The following is a 20596-nucleotide window of genomic DNA, read 5'->3' as shown; positions in this document are numbered from 1 at the left end:
GCAACAGGCTTTTTTGGAAGGAGTGATCCTTAGTTCCCTCACTGCCCACTTGGACCTCTTCCTTCAGAAGGTCTGGATAGAGGGCCCATTTGAAGATGGTGGCTCCACAGGAAACAGCTGTGAGTGGGTCAGATCTTCTCTTCCTTCTCCTTGCACTGTCAGCTCATCTGAGGTCTCCCCAGAGGAGAGGCCACTTCCCAGCCAGCCATCCCATTAGCTCCCCAGGAGTATAGCCTTGGGTCTGAACTCAGGTTTGGGGCACACCTTAGTCAGCTGTACTGTCTCAGGCTCTAGGCTTCCAGCAAATTCAGCTTGAAACCTCTGAGCCCCTCCCCGCCCATCACGGTACTGCACATCCAACCCTGCCTTTATTAAACTTCACAGAGACCTCCAAGGCCTGGGCTCCTGATGTCCACTCCTCCCAGCCCTCATTTCCCATCTCACCATCTTGGACCTTCTCATCTAATACACTATAATTCTCTTGCAAATGCCCATTAATTCTCTTCCTCTCTCCCCACATCTTGTTATCCCAAAGAAGCTCTTTTGTGGAACAGAAATGGGGGGACAGAGGGTGAATAAATGCAGCTGTAGTGCTCACTAGACACTATGATAAAAAAAAAAAAACTTGTCGGAGCAGGAAGGAGGGGAAAACTGGGAGACAGTGAGGGAAGGGGTGACATTTTCCAAAAAGAAATGTATGCTTTACCTGACTTATGAAATGGGGCTCCTCTGTACATCACCCTTATAAGCACCATAAAAATTTAAAAAAAAGAAGCTTCTCTGTCTTGGTCTTCCCCTCCATGTCCACACATTGATGGAGATGACCCACGGTTGCCCACTGCTCAAGGGAAAGCAGTGGCCACACATCATACATCAGCTCCAGACATCTAACACTGCCTCGGGCTCCCTCCCTTCCACAGTTGGTCCTCTCCTCTCCTCCCCTGTAGTGAAACATTCTCCCGCACTGCTCTCAACAGCCAAGAGCACAAAGTGTCTGCATCCTCAGGATCCCTGCCCTGCCATCCCTGTCCACCTGCTGCTCCCCTGAATAGCAGAAAGGGCGATCTACACCACTGCCTCCCTGTCCACCTCAGTGGTCTTCTCCAGTCACCACCACCTCCTGGGAGCCAGCTGCTCACTTGACTGCCATATGGTCCAATCTGGCAATCATTTTCCTGTCCTGATCTCCTCTAACCCTGAGCTTTCCCTGCCTATTTCCCTAACCTTCCTGTTAGCAGATAATTCCCATGATTCTGGCTCCTCCTAGAATTCTTTTTACTTTACTTTTTTTTTTTTTTTTTTTGCCATCCCTGGGGCTTGGACTCAGGGCCTGAGCACTGTCCCTGGCTTCTTTTTTCTCAAGGCTAGCACTCTGCCACTTGAACTGCAGCACGACTTCTGGCTTTTTCTATATATGTGGTGCTGAGGAATCAAACCCAGGACTTCATGTATGGAAGGCAAGCACTCTACCACTAGGCCATATTCCCAGCCCCTCTTCCCAGAATTTTATCCAACAACTCCCTTGATAGAATCCTTGATCTCCACTGGGCACCTCCCACTCAACAGCAGAGCTCTGGGTTCTACCCTGGATTCACTCCTCCTCATCTTCTCCATCTCTGCAAATGGCACCTTTCTCAATTAGGTGCTCAAGCCAAAATTCAAAGGGGAGCGGTGGATCAAGGATCAAGTCCCACAACCCCTGGTGGTTCCGAAAGTAAGTTCAGCTGCTAGCAGCCCCCAACATGACCTGCAGAGTCCAGACTCTCTTAATGGATTATCTTGGGCCAGTGCCTCTGAGCCAGGACAAGGGAGGGACAGCTCCACCCCCATGCTGGAACAGAGCTCCTGCCAGGACCCTTCATGGTGGCCCAGATCCCTCCCTCAACATGTCCCCACATCTGTTAAGAAGCACCTACTGTGCACTAGGCATGATGGGATTGGGAGGCAGGTGCAAAAAGCAACAAGAAACAGAACAACCCCTGCTCCCTGGGAAGCAACTTGTACCTGGAACACATTATTTAAAAAATACAACATACAACTTGATAATAAAAGACAAATAATCCAATTTAAACCCTGGCAAAGAATCTGAGCAGTCATTTCTCAAAAAAATAGTCAAAAAGCACATGTAAAGGTATTAGTATCATTAGTCGTCAGAGAAATCAAAACCACAATGGAAAGCTACTCCACACTCACTAGGATGGCTAGAATCAAAGTTAGTTAATAACAAATGCTGGCAAGATGGCAGAGAAATTGGAACCCCTATACACTGTGGGTGGGCAGTGGAAAATGGCACAGCTGATTGGAAAATTAGTCTTGCAGTCCCTCAAACGAGTCAACAGAGTTATTGCACAATCCAGAAATTCAACTGCTAGGTATACATTCAAGAGAAACAAAAATATGTTTACACAATACCTTGTCCATGGATTTTTTTTGGCCAGTCCTGAGGCTTGGACTCAGGGCCTGAGCACTGTCCCTGGCTTCTTTTTTGCTCAAGGATAGCACTCTGCCACTTGAGCCACAGCGCCACTTCTGGCCTTTTCTATATATGTGATGCTGAGGAATCAAACCCAGAGCTTCATATATATGAGGCAAGCACTCTTGCCAGTAGGCCATATTCCCAGCCCCTGTGGATACTTTTTAGAAGCACAATTGATAGGAAAATACCCAAATGCCCTTCAAAAAAGAATGGATAAATGAGATGTATGTATCCATACAATGGAATATTATGTATCCACGAAAAAAGAACTACTGGGTACACACTCAACATAGAGGAAAACAATCCACCAAGTGAAAGAAAACAGATACAAAAGGTCATATATTATATGAGGATATTTATATGAAATGTCCAGAATAGGAAAATTTATAGGACAGAAAGTAGAATATAGCCACTGGGGCTACAGTAAGGAAAAACACACTTTTTTTAATGAGGTGATAGAAGTCTTCTAACATTGACTGCAGAGACAATGCACATATCTATGAATATAATTTTTTTAAAATCCATTCAATTGTACACTTTGAATGGGTGAATTACATGGTACACAAATTGTGTCTCCAGGCTGTTAATAAAAATTATGATGCATCCAGTGAGAAGAAAGACATGCAAGGCTGCTTGCTGCTGGGGAGGCGTGAGTCAACATGGCTCAGATGAAAGTCTGCAGACGCCAAGGTTCCTGGTAACTCAAACCTGATGCGAAGCCCCAACCACAGGACTCTGCTGGAGCCCCGGGGCAGCCAAGGGCTCAACCAAGCCAAGAAAAGTCTACAAGCTGCTTCAGACAGAGCGCAGCCTTGGGGATGGGCAGAGGTAAGGCGTCATGTGGCAGATGGGGCAGAAACAGCCGTGCTTGCCTGCACCTAGCAGACTAAACCATGCCCCACACTGAGAAGCATTCAGACCCCAGGGCAGGAAGAAACAGGGCAGGAAGCGAGAGCCCCCATGCAGACTCCATTCCCTCAGGGTCAGGACCTCTGAGGGGTGCTGGGTAAAAGTCACTGAGGTCTTGCTGGGCCCCCAGCCCATCTGCACAAAGAATTCATCTCAGAGAAGGAGCAATATGGCAGGTGTGGTGGCTAAGTGCAGACCCTAGAGCCAGAGAGTCCTGGGATTCAAATCCTGTCTCTGCTACTCCCAGGTCATCTTGGAAAGTGGTGTATCATTCCTGTGCTTCGAGATTACCATGGCATCTATTTTGTAGACACTAGGAAAGCATTACACCAAAAGCAGCTACTGTGGTCCTGAGCATGCAGCGAGGGCTACAGAAGTGTGGTATTCACTGTTGTGGTGGTCGTCAGCATGCTTCCAATTCTGCCTGGGAGCCCCGGAGGTTCAGGAAAGGGACAGTGCCCTCGGGGCTGGCAGCACCCCCTTAGCATAGGAGTATTCAAAGGTCTGTCCCTAACTCCTGGCTCCACTGTGGCCTGGCTTTGACCTGCTCAGATCCCCTGCCTGTAAATGGGAAGATAACCCTGGGAAGAATACATGCAAACAAGAGGTGGGGGGAGGGGGCAGAAATGTACCCAGCTGTTTGGGAGTTGTGCTGAGTGGGGTGATCTTACACAGTTTTTTTTCTCTGTAAATTTGTAGGTACTTCCCAACTTTTCAATGATTTCCTTATCTCCAATGGCACGCCCATCCTGCACAAAGCATGAAAGAATCATACAATGCCTCTCCCCTAAAGAAGTTCCAAAAAGGAAGTTAACTGCGTCAGGCAAGTTTCATTATGACGAAATATCTGAGATCATTAGTTTAGAAGGAAGAAAAGTTTGTTTTGATGTATGGTTTCAGAGGTTTCCGTCCAGTAGACATTTGGATCCACTGTTTTGGTGTCTGGTAGCTCAGTACATCATAGCAGGTAGCACAGCTGCTACCTGAATCAAAGCTGCTTGTCTCCTGACAGCAAGACAGAGACAAAGACAGAATAAGGCAAAAGGAGAGGCACACCCCTCAATGACTTAACTTCCTTCCATTTGGCCCCATTTCCCACAGGCTCTTGACCAAGCCTTTAACACAAGCGCCTTTAGGGAATACTTCAGATCCAAACTACAGCAGCAACATCAAGTAGCACTCCTTTTCTGTCATGCCTTCCTGATAAGTGGTATTGAGACTGCATCGGCGAGGGACATATACCTGGGGTTCCCTCCCAGCTGTGTGACACTGGCCCTTTCCAAGCCTCAGTTTCCACATCTGAAGCGTAAGGCTAGGGAATATCCATCCTGGAGTGGGCCCCCAGCAGGCTAGGGCCTTCTCTTCCTCCTCGTTTGGTCTGATTCCCTGATCCTCCACCCCCTGACCTCAGCTTCTCTGTCAAGCACACGACAGACTTTCCCAGAAGCTGTGGCAGTGGGGCTTATGGCTGCATGCTCAATTCAATCACTTGAGGGGTTTGCAGAACCACTGTTGCCTGGGTCACACCCCTGGCATGCAAACAGATCTCAGGTGTGCAGCCAGTGCTGAGAACCACACTTGTAGTTCTTGTAGCACACTTGTGCTAGAGGCTTCCAACCATGGACTATATGAAGAATCATCTGTGTCTCTTTTCACACAGAGAACAGGAGCTCATCATGATTCAGGGAATGGGGGGAGGTGCAAGAGAAAGAAGAATGGACGATCCGTGTGTGTGTGTGTGTGTGTGTGTGTGTGTGTGTGTGTATCTGTGTGTGATGAAGAGGATGGAGTCTAGGCAGGCTTCACTGCACAGCTCCTGCATTGTGAACCTCTCTGTGGCTGAAAAAGATCAAAAGCCCACAGGACCACATGCAATCTGTAACTCGGTGCCATCTCAACTTCTCTATGGATGAAGAATAATTTTCCCCAAGCAGGATGGAGGAAGAGAAAAGGGCTCAGAAGAGGGTGATCTGCTGGCAGCCAATGGTAAGTTGATGATGTCATGGCCACCCAATCTGGAGACAGGACAATCATTTGTAGTACCTGTAGACTGATGTTTTCCGAGGATCAGTGATGATAATGAAGGTGATCATTTGTTGGGGGCTGTCCTTCCCCCCAGCCCTGGGACAATGGGAAGGAGCCCCTCCCACCTTCCGGCCTCAACAGGAAGAGAAAGCCTCCGCCCCTTGGGAGGTGAACACGTGCGTGCCACCATGATGGGGTTGTCCCGCCCACAAAGGAAGTTTCGTGATGTCGCTTGATGGACATGGTCCTTAGCCTATGACTGACCCTTTGGCCAGCCCCCTTTCTTTCCCGCCATTACTTCTATATAAGTGCCTTTCCATATTAAAGTCTTTGAGACGCATCCCACCACCGCAGCGTGTCCCTGATGCCTTCCTTTTCGCCCCCGCTCTTGGTAACACGTGGGGGGACTGGGGGGAGGGGAGGCTTCAGCAACCTTTCCTCAACTTAGCGCTTGCCTATGTGAGCACGCCTTTGGCCTTCCGCTGGCGGAGGGCCAGGCCGAGTGCTCTTTCATAGATTTTGTGGTTACCATTCTCCCCTTGGGGGGAGAAAGGGGTCGTTCAGACCCCAACAATCATTAACTTGATCCTCTTGCATGAACTAAAGCTAAGTGCTCAGGTGGTCAAAAGCTAGGGAAGTGTGCTTGGAAGAGGGACAATGGGTCACATTTGATTTCTTTCCTGCACTCTCCCTCCCCCAGGAGACCTCCTACAAGCAGGGGTCCTGTCCCAGATGCAATGCAGAGCTCCCATCTGCAGGTGATCAGAGGCTCATCTTCCTTGCAGGCTCTGCCCTGGAGCCCAGCCAGAGCCAAGGCAGACCTCGCTAGGTCCACAGCCAACCCCTTTCCATTCCCCAGTGCCCAGGAGCCATGTGGCTGGGAACCTCTCCCACTTCGTCACCACTACAGCCCACCGTGCTTGGGCCGGGAGCTCTGCCTGGCCCCCTGCTTGGCCCTGAGTATTGGCTGTGGCTTTGGGATGAGGAGACAGGAAGCAGCCCTTGAATGCCAGGAGGCAGCCTGACTGCCAGGCCCTGAGCTAATGAGCGGCTGCCTGTAAGGAAGTCCTGCAGTCTGTAGCCCACAGCTTTGACACCAGCCAGCCAACAGAAAGAGACAGCACCAGAGTAAAGTCATATCCAGCCCCTTGGCAGGATTGGGACGGGCAGGTCTGGGTCCCAGCAGGTCTCCCCTCTGAGCCAACCCTGTGATCAGACAGTGCTGTAAACCACACCACTGTTCATGTAAATGGTTTTCATGGAGTCTGACAAATACTCAGGCTGCAGAGAGTAACAGACAAGGGACTCAGCAGTGGCTGAGAAGAGATTCCCAGGGCCAGCATAGGAGAGTGCAAGTAGTGTGGCCCTAGACACTCAAAGACCAGTGTTTGCCCTGCATTAGCCCCGCGAAGAGCCCACAGTACACTGCCACCCAGGTGGCACAGGCCTCCTCTGCACGGGGTGGGAAGTGGTCAAATCCTGCCACTAGCATTAGCGTATATATGTTCCAGATTTCCAGAACTCATCACAGCTCATCACAGTGTGTCTGTAGGTTATCAGCATGGACACCCCACATGGCAGCCACTAGGCCTGTTTGCCGGGTTCGCAATCAGACATCTGTCATTCATTCTGCCTCTCCTCCATCCTTTCCTGCAGCACAAAGTCATTTGCTGGTGAGAGATCGGCAGAGAGGCCCACGTCTAGATGCTGGGCATGCAGTCAAAAGTTCCTCTTTGCACAGAGCTACTGTACTAAGGTATGGAGGGTGAGACTAGAACAAATTCACAGACTTGCAGCACAAAGGGAAGCATGGAAAGAGAGAAGCAGAGGCATAAAGAGGCTGGAGGTTGGACAAAGAGGAGATTAAAGTAAGGGCATGGTTGAGAAAATGCTGGGGACAATACCTGGATGTCCCCAGAAGGAGGACAGCAGGAGGGACTATGTGGAGAAGGAGGACACATGTCGTGAGTGGACTTGGATTTTTTTGCAGGCTGCCAGAGAAGAGTAGACTGTGGGACAAGGGTGATGAGTTTGGTTAATCATTCCCACCACCAAGCAAACAGGAGGCTCATGGCACCAATGCTTTGTTATTCTTTTTTTTTTTTTTTTTTTGCCAGTCTTGGGGCTTCTGTCCCTGAGCCAATCTGTGCTCAAGACTAGCCCTCTACTACTTGAGCCACGGTGCCACTTCCAGCTTTTTTCTGAGTAGTTTAATGGAGATAAGTGTCTCACGGACTTTCCTGCCTGGGCAGGCTTCAAAAGTGATCCTCAGATCTCAGCCTCCTGAGTAGCTAGGATTGCAGGCATGAGCCACTAGCACCCAGCTTTTGTTCTTTTTATGCCATTCACTTTCCCTTTAGGATTGCTAGCACTAGCTGAGTGTGGTGGTTCATACCTGTGATCCCAGCTGTTTGGGATGTGGAGATCAGGAGGATGGTGCTCAAGGGAACACGTTAGTGAGACCCCCATCTCAACAACAACAAGAAAGTCTGGGCATGTTGGGTGCTCACATGTCAATCCAGCTACAGTGAAGGTAGAAAGTAGAGGATGGAGGCGTGGCTTGAGTGTGGGGGAGGGAGGGAGAGCAGTTTCTGGACAGAGGAAACAAGTAAATGGCTTCAAAGACTAATGGAGGCCTTCAGCAACTTGCTAGGAATAAAACTGACATCCAAACCAGATGTGTCCTGACAAACTCTCACCTTCAGACCTCTCCCTGCGGCAGCCCATCTGCAGATCCCCCTGCAACCCCCGCCAAATTACTGGGAGTCCATGAGGCTGCGGGGTTTTTAATGTTCCATGCCAAGTCATATGCACACAACAGCAGCCTACTGTTCCTCCAATATTTTGAAAATGAAGAAAACAGAAGCCATGGTGACTCTCTGGGACCAAAAAAAAAAGCAGAAGGTTACACTTTAGCATCAAATACCACCCACCAGTCCATTGCCATGTGTTTCTTAGTCAGCCTCCTTGTTTTAGGGAAGACAATGAGACACAGAGAAGTTGGACAGCCCACCCCTGGCAGTGGAAACCACATAATCACCTCCTTCAGAACCCTACCAGGCCCTGGGATCCCAGGGGACAATCACTTTCAGCATCCACCGTCCTGGATAGCTATGCTACCACTGGACCTCATGTGGTTCATGGTCTAAAGATAGTGCTCACATAGACTCTGTCCTTGTTCATCATCTTGGGACAGGACAAAGGATGGTGAGAAGAAGAGTGTTTGGCTGCTGGGTGGCCCTGGGGGAGTCTCTTCTCCCCCCCCCTTTTTTTTGAGCTTTGGTGATCTCGGTTGGAAAATGAAGGATGCAGAGGCCCCCCGGGGAACTCTTCCCACCACAGCTACCTCCACCCCAGGCCAAGGCCAGGGTAGTGGGTAGGAGCCCACCACAGGGCATGCACAGGACAGGGGCCAGCTTAAGATACAAAGTGGCTGTCCCAGAAAGCCCCTAGCTGCCAGGAGCCTGGGAAGCTGGGACTCCTGAGGACTCGCTATGAGGCAGATGGGCAAGCTCCATCCTCCACCTGTCCCAGCCCCAACCCTCCAAGTACCCTCAGCCACTGCTGGAGAAAGAAAACTCCAACCTGCTCTCACTGGAAGGAAAAGCCACTCTGTCCCAGAGCAGCAGCAGCAGCAGCAACAGCAGCAGCAGCAGCAGCAGCAGTAGCAGCAGTGAGGTGATGTCTGGCTTTTATTCCATATCATAAATAAGCTATTAATCCAGAGCAGACAGCAAGGCACAGCCACGGGGAGACAGGGAGTCAAGTCTTCAAGACCAGACAGCCTTGGGGACTGACTGCTCTTCCAGCACCCAGACCCTGGGCTCCACGCACACAGACCACAGCCAGGACAAACAGCCCTCTGGGGAGCAGGGGAAGGAGCCCTGGGGTGGGTGTCAGAGGGGCCTGCAGGAGAACTTCTGTGCACCCTGACACAGTGTTCTTAAAGTGACAGCACATGTTCCCATCTCTTGTCCCTGGCACATCAGTGACTCATGTCTACACTAAAGGCAGGGCTGAGGCTCAGGGAGGCCCCGTCACTGTGAAGGAATGTCAATGTGGAAGAATGTGTACAAAGATGGCTGCAACAGCCCCTTCCTGTCCCATATGAGCCATCTCTTTGCAGGAAGACTTTGCTGCTTCTCCCCTCAAGCGGTGAAATCGATGAAATCTGTGTCCCCTACTCTGGGCCCATGGCTCACTTCGAACAATAGAATGTGCAGAAGTAATAGGAAGCAACTTCTGAAGCTAGGCCTTAAGGGGCCATGTAATTTTTGCCTTCCCCCTCTTGAAATACTGCCCAGGGACTATGGCAAAAGAGCCAAGCTGCCCAGTGGAGGAAAAGAGCCATAGGGGGAGAACTGAGGCCACTAAGCTTATAGCCAATACCATAAACCCAGGTGAATGAGTCCAGCTGGGACCCTCTGGCCCACCCTTCAAGAGAGAGCTTAAAAGTAACCAGGAGAGGGACTGTCAGGCAGTCTACAGAACTGTGAAGAAGGACATGGAGTGCTGATTAAGTCCCTCCATCCTAGGATGCTTTGTTACACAGCAGTGGATGACTGACTCATTCATGTACCCATTCTGCCTTCCTTGCCCAGGAAAGCCTTGTCATCTGCATTCCAGGATCTGGCAGGGGCCAAACACCCCCATGCTGACTCTAGCCTATGGCTCCAGGCCCTCACTCACAGTCAGGAAGCTGTCATCCAAGGGGAAACTGAATTAGGGCCCCTGGAGCAGGTGCAGGTTCAGGGGATGGACTCAGCAAGGGGAAGTCTGAAGGTGAGAGGCTGACAGATTCCCTCACAGGCCCATTGGGGGTGAAGAACAAGCTGCATCCAGGCCTGGCAAGGCTGGGAGTAGTATGGCTCTGCCTGTCTGGCTAAGGGCCCAATGGCCCCTCTGGGATAGCAGTCAGGCAAATGGGATGCTCTGGATTTCCTCCTCCTCCCTGCCAACTCCCTTGGACCCCATGGACGTATCACTGAAGCCCCTCTGATAGTCACAACTGACATGTCACCAGTACTATGCGGCCCTTTACCCACTGACCACTCTACGAAGGGATGATTTTAATGTCCCCACGTTGCAGATACAGGAACAGAGGCACAGAACAGCTGGGTAGCTGCCTAGGGCATACCACCTACAAATGGCAGAGCTGGGATTTCAACCAAAGTGGTTCCGGGGTCACACATTCTCCCCTAGCAGCTTCACTTCTAGGAGTGGAGTGAGTCCGTGCCTGCCAGGTTGATACACTGAAATAGAATTACCACCAGTTGGGTTGAGAGGAGGGCCTTTATTTCCACCTTATAAACACACTGCAGGGACTCAGCTAAGCCTCTGATTGTTTTACTTTATTTTCTGAATTGGCATGTTAGTAATATAAGGAGTTGTGATAATTCTGTACAAATAATGTCTGGTGGGTTTAATTATACTGTCTATACAAATAAATATATAATGTTTTCATGTTCCTCTTCACCCCTCAATATCCTTTCCTTTTCTCCTCTCTGGTTGACCCCTTCTCCAGGTTATCTCCCATTTACATTTATGTCCCATTATCATCATCTTCTTCTTCTTCATCATTTTAGGTGTATATTCTACAAATTAGTGAGAACACATGATTGGCCTTTGGTGGTGGGGGGGTGTAATGGGAGAGCCAGTATTGGGACTTGAACTCATGGCCTGAATGCTGTCCCTCGGCTTTTTGCACTAAGCTGGTACTCTACCACTTAAGCCATACCTCTACTTCTGGCTTTGTGGTGGTCAACTAGAGGTAAGTTTCACATACTTTCCTGCCTCAGCTGGCTTTGAACCATAATCCTTAGATCTCAGCCTCCTGAGTAGCTAGCATTACAGACATGAGCCACCAGTGCCCCACCTCCACCTTCTTGGTACACCGGAGTAAATACTAGATACACTTCCAATGTATCCAGTACACAACCGAGTGTTGACTTTTACCCCTGCAGTCCCAGGACCTGGTCAAGGGCCTGGCCATGAGGCAGGACCCATACATGGTCCATAAAGTGTTCCAGTCATCTCTCAGCACAATTCTGTCCTGAAAGGCATGGGAGGTCCCCAGCACTGGCAGAGGACACCATGCAGAAGGGGACAGAATGGAAAACTCAGCTCACCTCAGACATCTATCAGATGTCTGCTGATAATCTACATATCATGTCAATACAAGAGACTCTAGTGATCTTTCTCATATTGGTCATTATTAATAATTACTATAGTAATGACTAGTCAATAAATGTTACTATTAATAATCACTAGAATAATCTCCATGTGTCAATGCCCCACTATCAATGGGACATGTCACACACTCTCATTAAATCCTCTGAATCTCCCTACAGAGAGCTGCTCTGCTCCCCTCCTTACAGATGAGGAACCGAAGCCCAGAGAAATCTAGGAACTTAGCTCAGGGTCACACAGACAGTGGGCACCAGGATTGAAGATCCCACTTTCCATTGGCTAGACCAGCTCATAACCACTACCAGCAATGCCTTTCCAGGGCCTCCTTGTAGCCCAGGCACTTCCTGTAACGGTTCACACACTGTACAACCCAGAACTTAAAGTATGCATTCATTGCTGCTCAGGATCTACAGGGCTGCGCAGCTGCTACTGCCATCAATTTTAGAGCATTTTCACTGAAAATGAAAAGGGAAAAAGGCACTCACTCTTCAGTCACTGCAGTCCCATTGTAGAGACAACAGGGCCATGTCTTCGAGGGCTTCCTGGACCCAGCAGAGCTAGGATCCTACCTCCCTGACCCCTCCTGCTGCCTGCCAGGGTCTACTCGGAGTAACCCGTTAACAAGGCAGGATCTGCAGAGTGGAAAACGGAACCAGATGTGACAAATCTTACACGTGTGACCACTTCCGTGCCAGGCCCTGACTCACAGAGGCACTGAAGGCAGGGGGGAGGAGGGGACAGCATACAGCATAGCCAAGCCTCCGCTGACCTAGTACAGGTCCTTGAGACCCAGGACCCCAGGAAGTAGAGACGGTCTGTGGTCTGGGTGGACACAGTGAGTGCACATCTCCAAACAGAAATAGGGTCCCTTTCTGCTAACCTCACCGCTGCACCCCACAACTCATCCTCCCTAGGTCCCATGCTCCTCCCTGTCTGAAGAGCTGCCTACTGCATATTTTGTAGATATTGGATATGAGGTTAAGATCCAGAGACCTTATCAATGTGTGGAGTTGAACCTTGTCATCAGAGCTCCTGAGGCATGCCTGATCCAAAGGTAAGCTCTCTAGGCTGTGGGAAGTAGCCACTGCTCTCCCAGAACTCTGACATTGTCCTGGCTGGGCTGGAAATGAGGAAGTTCCTGCCTCGGAGGCCTCTACTAATGAGGTGATGGGCTCAGGGGAGGGCACCCACCTTGGCCTGGAGGATAGGCATCCAGACACGGACCATCGGGACTGGCCTCTGAAGATGGCCAAGAACTCAAACAGTGAGCTGGGGGTTCTCTTGGTCAGGTGAGGCCCCTTTGTGCCCCTCACCAACACAGAGGAACCCTAATAAAAAACCAGAACCTCTACACAAAGTACAGAAGAACACCCTGGAAGCCTACCCATGGTCAGCCTGAAACATGACCAAGCTGGAGAAAATATCACACAGGACTGATTTACCAGTGTCTGGAAGTGTCCAGTGTAGCTTTTCTTTGGATAAATGAGGACTATGAAACCCAGAGAGAGCAAGTGACTTCCCCCAAAGTCACATAGCCAATGAGAACATGTGTTAGGAGGCCACCAACTCCAGCAGCCTCATCCCAGACAGGCCCAACCCAGGCTCTCCAAGTAGCCCCGCCCCCCCACCCCAGCATCCAGAGCACAACTTGCCATCAAACCCCCTGTACCCTGTGGCCACACCACCATGTCTCACAGGGTGCCTGGTCATGGGCCTTTATGGTCCTGTTCCCTTTGGCATCTGGTGGACACCACCAGTTGTCAGAGGACTGCTGAGCTGGTTCCACACCCAGGGAGATTCTCAGGCAGCTGGTTTTTTTTGTTTGTTTGTTTGTTTTGCCAGTCCTGGGGCTTGGACTCAGGGCCTGAGCACTGTCCCTGGCTTCTTTTTGCTCAAGGCTAGCACTCTGCCACTTGATTCACAGTGCCACTTCTGGCCATTTTCTGTATATGTATATATGGTGCTGGGGAATTGAACCCAGGGCTTCATGTATATGAGGCAAGCACTCTTGCCACTAGGCCATATCCCTAGCCACAGGGAGCTGCTTTAGTGGAGACTTATTGAACACCTCTCGTGTGCCCCATGCCAGGAGGGAAGTTACACAAGTGCTCCAGGCCCCACGGACATCTGTGTGAGACCTAAGGGCAGCCCTGACTTGCCCCCATCACTTACCATGCCCAGAGGATTGCCAAACCCAGGGGAGCCTAGGAGATGACCACATGAGCTGTGACAGTGGAAAGAAGGGCTGGCAGCTTATGAGAATGTGAGTTGAGTCCCTTACCAAGCCGTCACAGTTGCTGATGGCAACAGCTGCCCCAGGCATTCCGGTGACACCTCCAGTGTACACACACTCCTGCTGCAAGGGCTGCCGGAAAACCTCCTGAAAATCCTCCTGCCACTCCACAGAGGCCCCAGGTACCACCAACCTCTTCTTGTGCTGCAGGCGCAAGTGTAGCTCCTTCCCAAAAACAGTCACGTTGAAATAGAGGAAGTGATGCCCAGCCTTGCCAGGATGCCGGGTCCCTCCGTCTGGGCGCAGGGGACTTCGAGCCACCCGGTGACTGGAATGGGATGGAGGGAGAGGTGGCCCATCCACGTCCACACTCCTTGTGGAGGCTGCCACGGAGCCTGATACCACGTGGGAAAGAAAGTGTCCCCGAAAATCTGTACTGCAGGGCACAGTCATATCATAGTCACTCAGCTTCCGAGAGAGGCGAGGCTCTGTGGGAGGAAAACAAAGGGTCACTTCACACGGGGAGGTAACAGGGAAGCTGGACCTGCCTGCCATGGGGACAGGCGGGGACTGGTAACTCTTGAGTATCACCTTCAGTGGACCCACGGGTTCTTGCATCTTTCACTGGTTGCTTTCTGAGCCGCTGGATTTCTACACTTGGAGGAATGAAATTCAGGTAGATATAAAATTTGTGGACATCAACCGTACCCGATATCCTCAGGTCCTTTTTGTATTTAGCAGAAGAAAGCAAATGACGCCACACAAAGCCTTTTCACTCTAGCAACAAGCTTTCCCACCTTGAGCCTTGCCTGGGGAGGGGCTGAAATTCTCCGAAATCCTCCAGGGCAAGAGAAGGGAAGACCCAATCTGCCCCAAGTCTCCCATCAGGGGTAGGGCCCTCCTCACCAAGCTCTGAAGAATACACTGCCAAAATAAACACACCTAGGAACCCAGGGGATCCTGGCCCACTGCAAGAAGAAAGGTGGGGCAGCAGTAGGGAGGGAAGGAATACACAGTTCTATATATATTTTCCCCCCAAGGTTACAAAGAAAACTTTTTTTAAAAAGCAGCACAGTGGCCGTGAAGATTTCTACATGGCCTAGCCCCAAGCAGGATAAATATAGAATTTCAAAAATAAAAGGAGACATAAGGGGTGACCTGCCCACTTGAGCTGAATTAAGTGTGAGTTCACGGCCCAAGCTCCAGGCCACATGCCAGCCACCTCATCCTCACACAGCTTTCCCTGCAGCGGGCCAGGCCAGGCGGGAATGACAGCTCCCTGGCTTCCAGGCCTGGTGATTCATGGATTCAACTTCGGGAGGAATTTTCATTTCCACACAGCTCTGTCGTTTCTCCAGTTCCCGTGCTGATAAAACATAGAAAACCCTGTCCCGAACCTCCCAAGGTAGTTATTCACACGTGGGTGACCAAGTGCTCCTCTTACCCACTATACCAGGGCTCCAAAAAGACTGCTGCAAGAGGGGTGTCACTTAGCCAATGGAAACGATCGGAGCTTCCGTCCCCATACCCAGAACCAACAGATGGGTACCAACTAACTGCATGCTGCCAAGTAGGAGACAGTGTGTCTAGGGGACCAAGGATGCAAAGCTGGTTCTGGGCGGCAGTGTACGCACCCAGTGTTCTCTGCAGTGCGCGTGTGCGGCAATCACCTGCTAGCTGGGCAGAGTGTGAGACAACCAGAGACACGCACGTGTGTATGCTCCCACGTGAGCGAGCCCAAGTTGGAGACCACAGACATCGAAAATGCATGACATACACGAGGACACAGACAGACACTAAAACTCCGGGCTCCCAACTCCACTTCGGGGGTCTCTCTGAGGTGCTAGAAAGGGAGAGAAAACCTCAGGGAAGAAGCAAGAACAGCTCAGCTCCGACGGCGCACCGCCTCCCATCAGCTCCAAGCTTGTCCCGGTGGCTCGGCACACTGGGGCCCCCCTCCCCGCGTGCACCCCGGGGACCCACACGCACCTGGGGCTTGGCTGCCCGCGGTGGCGCCCAGCGCGCAGGACAGGGGCAGCAGGCAGCACAGCAGCGCGCGGAGCCGAGCCATGTGTCCACGCGCGCGAGCGGCAACGCGGGCCGGGCAGGCGTCCGAGTGCCAGCCGGAGGGCAAAGCTCGGACGCAGTCCGGGGCCGCCCGTGCAGGCGCCGGCCTCCGGGACTCCTCCTCCCGGCCTTGCAGCTTCCCGCTCCCGGGGTCCCCCCGCACCGTGCCACCGCCGGCTCGGACTTCTAGGCTGCGGGCGGGACCACGGAGCCGCCGCCGACGCGCCAGCGCCCCCGGTTCCCAGAGCCGGCTGCGGGACCCTGGCTGGACGGGGCCCGGGGCTCTGGGCGGGCCAGGGGTGGGCACAGCGGGCGGGGCGGAGCCGGTGTCGGGTCGGGGCGGGGGGGCGCCGGCTCCCGGGGGCGGGGCGGGGCGGGACCGTGCTGGGGCGCGTCCCGGATCGGAAGTGCCACGCGGAGCTGTGTCGGGGGCTCTGGGCACACGCGCGCACGCACGGGGCGACCGTCCCTTCGGACGCCTGGGCTTCCTGGAGTGATGGCCCCAATCCGCCTCCCGGCCGCTCCGCCTCTTTCTCAGCTGCAGGGCCGCTGGTGATGCTCCGGAGCCTGCTCTCCAAGGGTGTCAGACAGCGGCAGGACGAGGGGAGAATCTTGAGGGTGCCCCTGAGGGAAAGGCGACCCTCCTCTCCTCGCCGCCGCGAGGCCCCACTAGCCGCCCACCCCTTGCATCTACCCAGTTTGCAGATTATGGCTTCCAGGCCTCCACAGAGTTTGGACTGTCCTGAATCTCAGCCAAGAGCAAAGCTGAGTGAGCCATCCAGAGGTGGGAATTGAAGAACGTTTTAATAATAATAATAAAGAATGTGAAATAATGCTGAGGTTTGGGGGGTCAGCTCATTTCTGAAAGCAGGTTCAGTGAGCAACACTAGAGAACCCAGTTATTTGGAAATGTCACCCCTCAAACTGATCTATAGTAAGAGCGGGAGCAGAGAACTCATTCTGGTCCTTTAAGACCTGTGAAGTCGCTGATTGGCTCACCTCTATAACAGGAGCTACTCAGGAAGCAGAGATCAGGAGGATCACAGTTCAAGGCCAGCCTGGGTGAAGAGTTTGAGAGACCCTATCAGAACCAGTAAAGCTAAGCAAGCTGGAACACATTTGTCATCCCAGCTATGCAGGATGTGTAAATAGGGGACCTAGGGAGGTTCAGGCTAGCCAGAACAAACTAGGAGACCTTGTCTCAAAAATAATGAACGCTAAAAGGTCTGTGGGTGTGGCTCGACTGGTAGACCATCTGTTTTAAAAGTGTGAGGCCCTGAGTTCAAATCGTAGTACTGTCCTCCCTCCCCTTCCTCAAAAAAAAATCTGTGCAATCAAGAGACAGGCAGGGTGCTGTGCGGGGACTGATAGTGCAGGAATAAGGGCAGGTTGGAGCCATTCTACACTGGCTCTCTAGAAACCCACCAAAGTACTGCAAGATAGTACCTTCCCTTCTCAGGGGCTCCATCTTCCAAGCTGCAGGATGCAATATGAGACATTAGGACCCCTGCTGAGAGGTCATTCCAGAGAAAGCTCCCTTAGAAAACTCAGAGGCCCTGGATCCTTCCCGCATCCAGCAGATCAAGTCAAGAAGGACAGAGTACAACTGGGCCCCCAGCCTCTGAGTCTTGAGCCCAGACCTGGGGCCGACCCTGCAGAAAGGCTTGGCAAACAGAAAGCAAGGCCTCACCCTGCTTCCCTGCCCCCACCCCCTTCCCTGGGGCGACAATGCTTGCTTTTGTTGGCTAGTATTATGTGTCCAGGCTTTTTTTTTTCTACTGAGGAAGGCTTTGTTAGGAAGAGGGGAACATGGAGGCATAACTCAGAGTCTGGGCCAGAAGGTGGGGACAATAGCTGAGTGGCCCCATTTTCTGGAGATCAACCAAGCCATAACATAGAAATCTGCCGGCAGCAGTTGGGGTCCTTCCTGAGAAAGTGAGTTCTGGTTTTCCCAGGCTCTTACGTAGGAATTGTGCGCAGGGGAAAATGACTTGGGGGCTTCTCTGGTTAGTGTCTCTAATCACTTCTCAGATACTTAGTGCAAGGCCCTGGGGAGAGGAACACAAGAAGTGAACAGTGTGGAGCCAGCAACCATAGAAGGATGCTTGCCAGTGAGCACTCAGGAGGCCTTGGAAAGGGGCGGGGGGAGGCCGGGGGGAAGCGTGTCAGGAGAAGCCTGGATTCCAGCTGCATCTCCACAGGAGAAGTAGAAAGAAGGAAATTTCCTGACTTCAGCACAGTCAGGAGGAGGAAAGACCAGACTAACAAGAACCTAGGATTCAAGAACCCAGAAAAAGGAAGGTGGGAGGGTCTTACATATGGAATAGTTTGCTGGCACAGTCTGAAAATCAACTGGGTGGGCTGAGGGGATAAAGACCCTGCACTCAAAAAGAAAGCAGGCCTGGCCTCTAGCCCGAGCTCCTTTGGTCAGAGTCAAACTCCAGTCCAAGCTCCATCTCCATTGTACAGTTGGGTAAACTAAGATCTAGAGCAGGAAATGGACTCTAGACTCGAGACCACTGGTTATACAGCTAGTTTCAAGTGGGGCCAGCCCCACTCACCCATTGACTTCACACCTGAGGCACCTGCTATCAATCACAAAAAGCAGGGTTTCTGACAAGCCCCGCTGCCTTTCTCCCTTTCTTCCTGCTTGGCATTCATGATGGAGATGAAGATGGAGACATAAAGTCCCCCCACCTTAAAGAAAATCCAATATGGCCCCCAAAGAAGAAAAGATATTGTGATGTTCCAGAGCCAGTAGCTTCTGAGAGGTTGCAGTGGGTAGGTAGAGGCACTGCACTGTCACACTTGGGGGTGGGATGCGGGGCCAGCAAGTAGCTGTTGTTCACTGAGTACCAGCTGCTGTGCTACATTCTATGGCCACCTCAAAGAGGTGGGCAACACTGAATGCATACAGAATGTCCTTGTCTTATAACCAGTGACCAGCAGGGATCTAAAGTGCTCAGGAGAGGAGATAAGAATTCTCCCCCAGCTCAGTAAGAGCCACCACCATGTGCCTAGATAAGCCAGTCAGGAGGCCAAGCAGCCAAGGGCTGCACTCGTTACCTCCAAGTCTTACTGAGCAGACTCCAAAAGGTTTTCCAAATACAGCTATTTGTCCCTATTTCAAAACACACACACACACACACACACACACACACACACACACACACACACACACACCCCGAGGCCCATCAGTATATCTTTCTCTGGACACTCCCATAATTTTGTCCTAACAGATCTCCCTGTTCCTCCTCTGGCCCCTGGAATCTTCGGTATCCAGAAGAGATATTTGAGTCCGACCTCACATCATGTGGCCCTCTCTGCTGTCAGACCTCCAAAGGCTCTGATGATCTCAACACAAGGGCCAGACTCTCTGATGTTCAGCCTCCTACTCCATACTCCTCCAGCCTAGCAGCTTACAGGGGCCATGTGCACCCTGCCTTGGGGCCTTTGCACAGGTCATTTCCTACATCTTGAAGGCTCTATTCTCTCCAGTGTCTTTTGATACTTTATTTTTTTTAATTGGTCCTGGGGCTTGAACTCAGGGCCTCGGCATATCCCTGAGCCTCTTTATGCTCAAGGCTAACACTCTAACACTTGAGCCAAAGCATCACTTCCAACTTTTTCTGAATAGTTTATTGGAGATAATAGTCTCACGGACTTTTCTTGTCATAGATGGCATCAAACCTCAATCCTCAGATCTCAGCTTCCTGAGTAGCTAGGACTTACAGATGCGAGCCACCAGTACCCAGCTAACCCAGCCAATTTCAACACTCTTTAGACATCATCCTTCCCCCATCTTGTGAGATCTACAGAGCAGGAATAGCTTCTGGGTAGGTTGGTTGGTTTTTATCATTTGCCCAGTGTCTTTCCTGTGTTGGGCAGACAAATAGACTTCTAACCAATATTCAGTTAACAATCAGATGAATAGGAGTTAGAGACGGAGTCATTCATAGAAAACTTGATGAGTTAAGTATTTCCCAGAACAATCGTTCCAGGGGAAATTTTGAGACATGTGGAAATTACATAAATCTACCATGGACACCAGTGTCACTACAGCCCCTCATCTAGAGTGGCAGGGACAGAGACAGGAGCTGCCTCAGCAAAACTGCAAACAGCAACTGTCATGGCTGAGAAGCAGTGGCCATGTGCACTGTTACACAGTCCCCTGCCTCAGCAACATGGCCAGATTGGCATCCTTCCTGCACTGGCAGACCACAAGAAGGCTGGGGCTGACCAGGTGGCACAGCTCAGCCCAGGCCTCATGCTGCTAAACATGACTACAAAGCCAAGTTGGGCCCCAAGTTGCAGGTTTCCAGACCCTGATCCTGTGAGATGAACTGTCTTCCTTTTCATTTTTAAGAACTTTGTTGTTGTTGTTGTTGTTGTGAGAACAAGAATGCAACAGGAAAGTGCCACCGTCTCATTTTACTGGGGGGAAGGGGGGAGGAGGCAAACTGAGACCCAGAGGGGACAATAAGTTTCTTGTGATCACACTGCCAGGTCATGCAGAACCTCTAAGGCTCCCCTTGGAGCTCCGAGTCAGGTGATCTCAGAACCACCTTGGGCCAGCCATCACTGTTTATTTCCACCTGGGTGGGAAGAGGAAGGCAAGCCTGGATCTCTTCCTCCTGCTTCCTGAGAGCCATGGCCTATACAACATTCCAAGCCCAAATCTCAAATCGGGAATTTTT

At 51.4% G+C, this 20596-nt stretch overlaps 1 protein-coding gene across 1 annotated transcript in view; it reads right to left on the bottom strand.

Moving 5' to 3' along the window:
- Positions 1–15965, bottom strand: part of Adamts14 (ADAM metallopeptidase with thrombospondin type 1 motif 14) — a 65166-nt gene extending 49201 nt beyond the window's left edge. Inside the window, exons 1-2 of the mRNA XM_048338951.1 lie at positions 15822–15965; positions 13881–14320 (exon numbers count right to left, since the gene is read on the bottom strand). Coding sequence (XP_048194908.1) covers positions 13881–14320; positions 15822–15903 — 522 coding nt within the window. The 5' untranslated portion in view covers positions 15904–15965. The remainder of the gene's footprint in view (positions 1–13880; positions 14321–15821) is intronic.
- Between the last annotated feature and the right edge of the window lie 4631 nt (positions 15966–20596).

This window comes from Perognathus longimembris, chromosome 2, assembly GCF_023159225.1.
Source record: "Perognathus longimembris pacificus isolate PPM17 chromosome 2, ASM2315922v1, whole genome shotgun sequence".
Lineage (NCBI taxonomy): Eukaryota > Metazoa > Chordata > Mammalia > Rodentia > Heteromyidae > Perognathus > Perognathus longimembris.
The sequence above is the reverse complement of the archived record's forward strand: the minus strand, read 5'-3'. Positions and strand labels throughout refer to the sequence as shown.